Here is a 4,657-nt window from a genome sequence, read left to right on the forward strand (position 1 = left end):
AACCTCCTCTTGTGCTCCTAGGTATCGAGGGATTCAGTCAAATACTACCATCGATTCGAGCTAAATCGAAATCCACGGAAAAAGAGGATCGAGGGTTAGGGTTATGGGCAACACACTGACCGTATCGTGGAGGAGGATCTCTAGGTCGCCGATGCACGGGCGCCATCCTAGCGGCGCCGCCGCCGGACAAGCGCCTACGATGGCCGCCTGCCTCTTCTCACCGGACCGCCGCCGTCGATCTCCCCTGTTTCGCCAGAGCAGAGAGAGGTGGGGAAGAGGAGAGGAAAGGACTACGGCTGTGGAGAGATTAGGGTTGGGGGGCTCTTTCGAAAAAATGCACGGCTGGTCGTTATCCCGCGTGGGCCCTCGAGTCGACGTGGCAGCAGTCAAAGCGCCACGCGAGCTGGTCAGCGGCGGACAGTCAAAATTAGGACCTCGGGTGAACAACTTAGAAAGATTTAGAACCCAGATGTGCATTTTGAAAGAATTAGGACCCAGTCAACATTTTTGAGAAAGAATTAGGACCGCGCTTGCATTTTACTCATAAATATTCACACTCGCTCTCCGAGCACTGTTTCTTCCCCGGTTGGGAAAAAACGAGTCTTTTCCTGCGACTCGCCGCCCCGCGCCGCGCCGCCGCCGAGGGGACGCCAAGCCTCCGGCTGGAGGAACTCTGAGCCCGCAGGACGATTCGACCCCGCCTTCCCATCGGTAAGGGCCTATCTTTTCATCTTCTTTGTTGGTCGACTAAAGACCAGATCCCCTTCCGCCCCAGTAGTTTCACCCTAGACTAGATCCGAGCTGTTTGATTCCATCAGTTGAATGAGATAGATAATACTGATAGCAGTGGTTTTCTTGCTGTGATTTTCCCCATGTGTTGATTGCATCTCAGACCTCGATTTTTTTTTTCTAGGGCATCTCAGACCTCGATTGGGCGCTGAAGTTGCGTAGGAGCAGGGGGGAGGATATCATGCCGAGGGAGGTCAGTGAGAGCAGGAGGAGGAGGAGGATGAGGGAACACATGGCCACCGCAAGAGATGATTGCGGGGCATCGCTTCCGTACGAGATGATTATAGAGGTTCTGCAGTGGCTCCCAGTCAAATCCGTCTTCCGCTTCAAGGCAGTGTGCCGCTCCTGGGCTGCGCTGCTGTCCTCGGATGAATTCCGCCGTCTCCACATGGCAGCAGCCAAGGCTGCAAAGCGGCGGGCACCACCACCCAAGCTGCTATACATCTCGCCGACCGCCACATTCGACTCCACCGCGGTCTACTCGTGCTCCTTCTCACCATCATCATCATGGGGCCGCCCCAGAGATCACGGGGACCTACTGTTCACCATCGACGGTGCCCGCGGCAACTATGTGGAGGTAGTGACGCCCGCGCCGTGCAATGGCCTCACCCTTCTCTACGATGCTCTCGACACAGCCTACTACATCTGCAATGCGGCCACACGGGCAGCCACGCGTCTTCTGCCTTCTACTGACGTAGCATGCGACTCCAGTGCTGGGCTGGGGTTTGATGCTCGCACAGACGAGCACAAGGTGGTGAGGTTGATCAATGGGATGTTGAATCCGAAGGACTTGGACCCGGTGAGGTGCGAGGTGTACACGCCTAGAGGCTCCTATGTGGATTGCCGCTGGAGGCCGGCTGCCAGAGGAGTACCCTCCAGTTTGCATAAATTTGTACATGCCGCTGTTATTAATGCGTCATGCAACAAATTATCTCCTGTGTTTGCCAATGGTTGCCTCCACTGGTTGATGACACCTGCCTCTTTCATCACAACCCCAAGTGTTGCCATCGTGTCCTTTTCGGTCGCAGAGGAGACCTTCACATGTCTCCAGTCACCGCCCTTCTGGGTACCAGGAGCGCCGCCAACCTCCAGGAATTGGTCATCAGGAGAGCAACTATTGGAGATGGATGACCAACTATGTTTGGTTCGCAACAGAATGCCTCATGGTAGCAACACTTTGGAGATCTGGAAACTGCTGGACTATAGCTCTGGTGACTGGTTGCTGAATCATCGAATTAGTTTGTCAGGGCACTTGGCAAGAGATTTGCGTCAGTCACAAATTCTGAGAGTTATTGGATCTTTTGGCAGTTATAGGTCGTCAAGGAAGAAGATAATCATTACTACTAGCATGCACAAGATTTTCAACAAATATCAGAAAATGGTTCACACCTATGATCCTAGGTCTGAGGCTCTGGAAACCATTCTTTCAATCACGGAGACACACTCAACTCCACAATATGGGTGCCCTAGTTCAAGATTCAGTTTCATTCAAGAGACCCTTGCTCCCGTGCATACAACAGATGAAGAGATAGCCTTGTCATCTGACCTGGCTAAGGCGACTAGAGAGATCCTACTCCGCCTCCCAGCTAAATCAGCCACACAGTCCAAATTTGTCTGCAAGCAGTGGTTCAGATTGATTGAGAGTAAAAACTTCATTCAGTCATATTTTCAGCATAAGAACATAGACAGAAAGCCTAAAGTCATGCTTGTGGTCAAGAGCACTGGACGGTTGGGCTTCAGTTTTGCTCCATTGAATAAATGCCTCCAAGAAGCTCCTAGTCACAGTACATTGCTTGATACAAAGGTGGTTTGCTCCAAGCCTTGCCATGGGCTGAACTTGGTAAGCACCGAGACGAAGGACTATCTCTGCAATCCATGTACAGGTTTCCATAGGGGCTTCTCTAACCTGGGGCCAAATTTGCACCTACGCTCGAGAATGCCTAAAATAGAAGAGCATGCTTTTACAGTCGGCAATAAAAATGTTGGCTTGACTTTCAACAGTTTGACTCGTGAACATGTTATTGTGGAAATCTTCTATCACCGGAAGGACTTTGAATCTCGTCAGTATGACATGGCATGCACGTTACACTGGTGTAACACTGCGAATGCTGCCCAAGAGCACTCAGTACCACCTCTGCCTGTGAATGACATGCCACCGGCCTATGTTAAAGGAATGCTGTACTGGATGAATGAACCAAGGTTGGGTCAGAGCTGCGAATGGGCCATTGTCTCTTTCAACCTTGCTGCAAGTACTTTCGATGTCGTCCCATGCCCTTCGTGGTTTGCAAGATGGAGTAGCAGAAACCGCTGTCGTGCATTTGTTGTTGAGCTTGAGGGAGTGTTATGTGCTGTTCTGGCAGACCCAGTTGCAGAAAAATTAGATGTATGGAAGCTAGAGCATGACCGATGGGACAGAGCATACACAATTCACCTAGAAGCATCTCCTGGCTATTCCCTCAAGACATGTGTTGTGGTGCCATTAGCTGTTGATCCCGATCATGGGAAGATCCTGCTCAACACTGTTAGGAAAATAGGTCTATATGATCCAGTGGAGCAAACAATTGAAAATCTCTATTCACTTGATCAGGTGCCAGTTGCCAGTAGTGCACACCTTAAGTTTCTTGACATGCCTTCAACTTCATCAGGGGATAGTTTGACATGCTCCAAAGAAGAGTCAGTGGCGGAGATGAATAGAATGGACTCTAAATTGATTACTTCTGTTCCTATGTTATATGAGGAGAGCCTGGCATGTTATTCATTTGTGCGCAAAGCAAACTGCTTGTGGTGAGACATTTTCAAAGCACCCACGCTACCTTTTTATATAAAATATTTATGTGTAATATCGTGTCTGCATGTTTGGCAAACTGAAACACCCAAGGTTTGATAATGTAATAGTATGAGACCTTTTTATTGACTGCCTGATGTTCCTTTTACTGTGAAGAACTCCCTCTGTAAACTTCTATAAGAAGTTTTGGGTTACTACTTCAGTGATCGAAAATGTCTTATATAAGTTTGGATTATTATCATTTTGCTTTCAAAATATAATGATCAATGTGTTGCTAATGTTTATTATCTGCATGAATAAGAGGATGAGGATAAATTTTATTCGGCCATGTATTGGAAATATATTCTGTCAATATCTGTATGTTGTTTGCCGTGTTCAGTTGTCAGTGCACTTACAAAATACCAGTGTTTATTTGTTAACTGCATTGAGTATTTAGTTTGTGCTGGTTCTGAATAGAGAACAGATCTGAAGCTTGTTAGAGATGATGTACGAGCACCAGCTTGACAGCATACAAATTACCCATAGTTTTTTTTATGATAAATCACCAGAGTGCCCGTGCATTGCAACAGATTGCAGTGAGGTTGCTGCTGTCGTCATTGTTTTTTAATGTCGAAAAATGCAGACAATTGGCACCACCATTATCAGTTTATATAGGTGAAAATACAATGGGTGAAGACATTAAATAAATAAGAAATGATTCCCTTCAACCAGCGGATCCTCCTCGCTCACCGACGGCATCCCTCGCGGGACCCGTCACCACGGGAGGGGCAGATGTGTGTCCGTTCCCGCTCCAGCCGGCACCGCCCCTTTTCGCCGAAGCTCCCTCCGGCCGCCGCTCTCCTGTGACACGACAGTAGGAATGTATCGGTGCACCCGCACTTGTGGAATGTATCGGTGCACCCGCACTTGTGGTGCTATCGGTGCACTGGATGCCATAGAGCATTTAAAAAAAATCTGAGAAAATCTACCACATTAACACAACATCAATGTATTATGCCACAAAATTTCGTATCAAAATTTTAAGCATTTCTTGAGATACAAAATTGACAAATTTGACATCAGTGTGATAATGAGCCAAATCTA

General features: G+C 48.1%; 1 protein-coding gene across 1 annotated transcript; it reads left to right on the plus strand.

Annotated features, from left to right (window-relative positions):
• The first annotated feature begins 334 nt into the window (after window positions 1-334).
• Window positions 335-3,703, plus strand: LOC123101159 (uncharacterized). The gene is made up of 3 exons (XM_044522743.1): window positions 335-406; window positions 523-711; window positions 914-3,703. Exons 1-3 carry the CDS (start codon window positions 335-337, stop codon window positions 3,575-3,577), a joined length of 2,925 nt encoding a protein of 974 aa, XP_044378678.1. The 3' UTR covers window positions 3,578-3,703.
• Window positions 3,704-4,657: the final 954 nt, after the last annotated feature.

Source organism: Triticum aestivum, chromosome 5A (assembly GCF_018294505.1).
Source record: "Triticum aestivum cultivar Chinese Spring chromosome 5A, IWGSC CS RefSeq v2.1, whole genome shotgun sequence".
Classification (NCBI taxonomy): domain Eukaryota; kingdom Viridiplantae; phylum Streptophyta; class Magnoliopsida; order Poales; family Poaceae; genus Triticum; species Triticum aestivum.

Excerpts from the sequence above, each read along its gene's own strand:
- LOC123101159 (XM_044522743.1), top strand. The coding sequence starts at position 335 with ATGCACGGCTGGTCGTTATCCCGCGTGGGCCCTCGAGTCGACGTGGCA. Across the intron at positions 407-522 it reads TCAAAGCGCCACGCGAGCTG|GACCGCGCTTGCATTTTACT; the intron begins GTCAGCGGCGGA and ends AGAAAGAATTAG. Across the intron at positions 712-913 it reads TCGACCCCGCCTTCCCATCG|GGCATCTCAGACCTCGATTG; the intron begins GTAAGGGCCTAT and ends TTTTTTTTCTAG.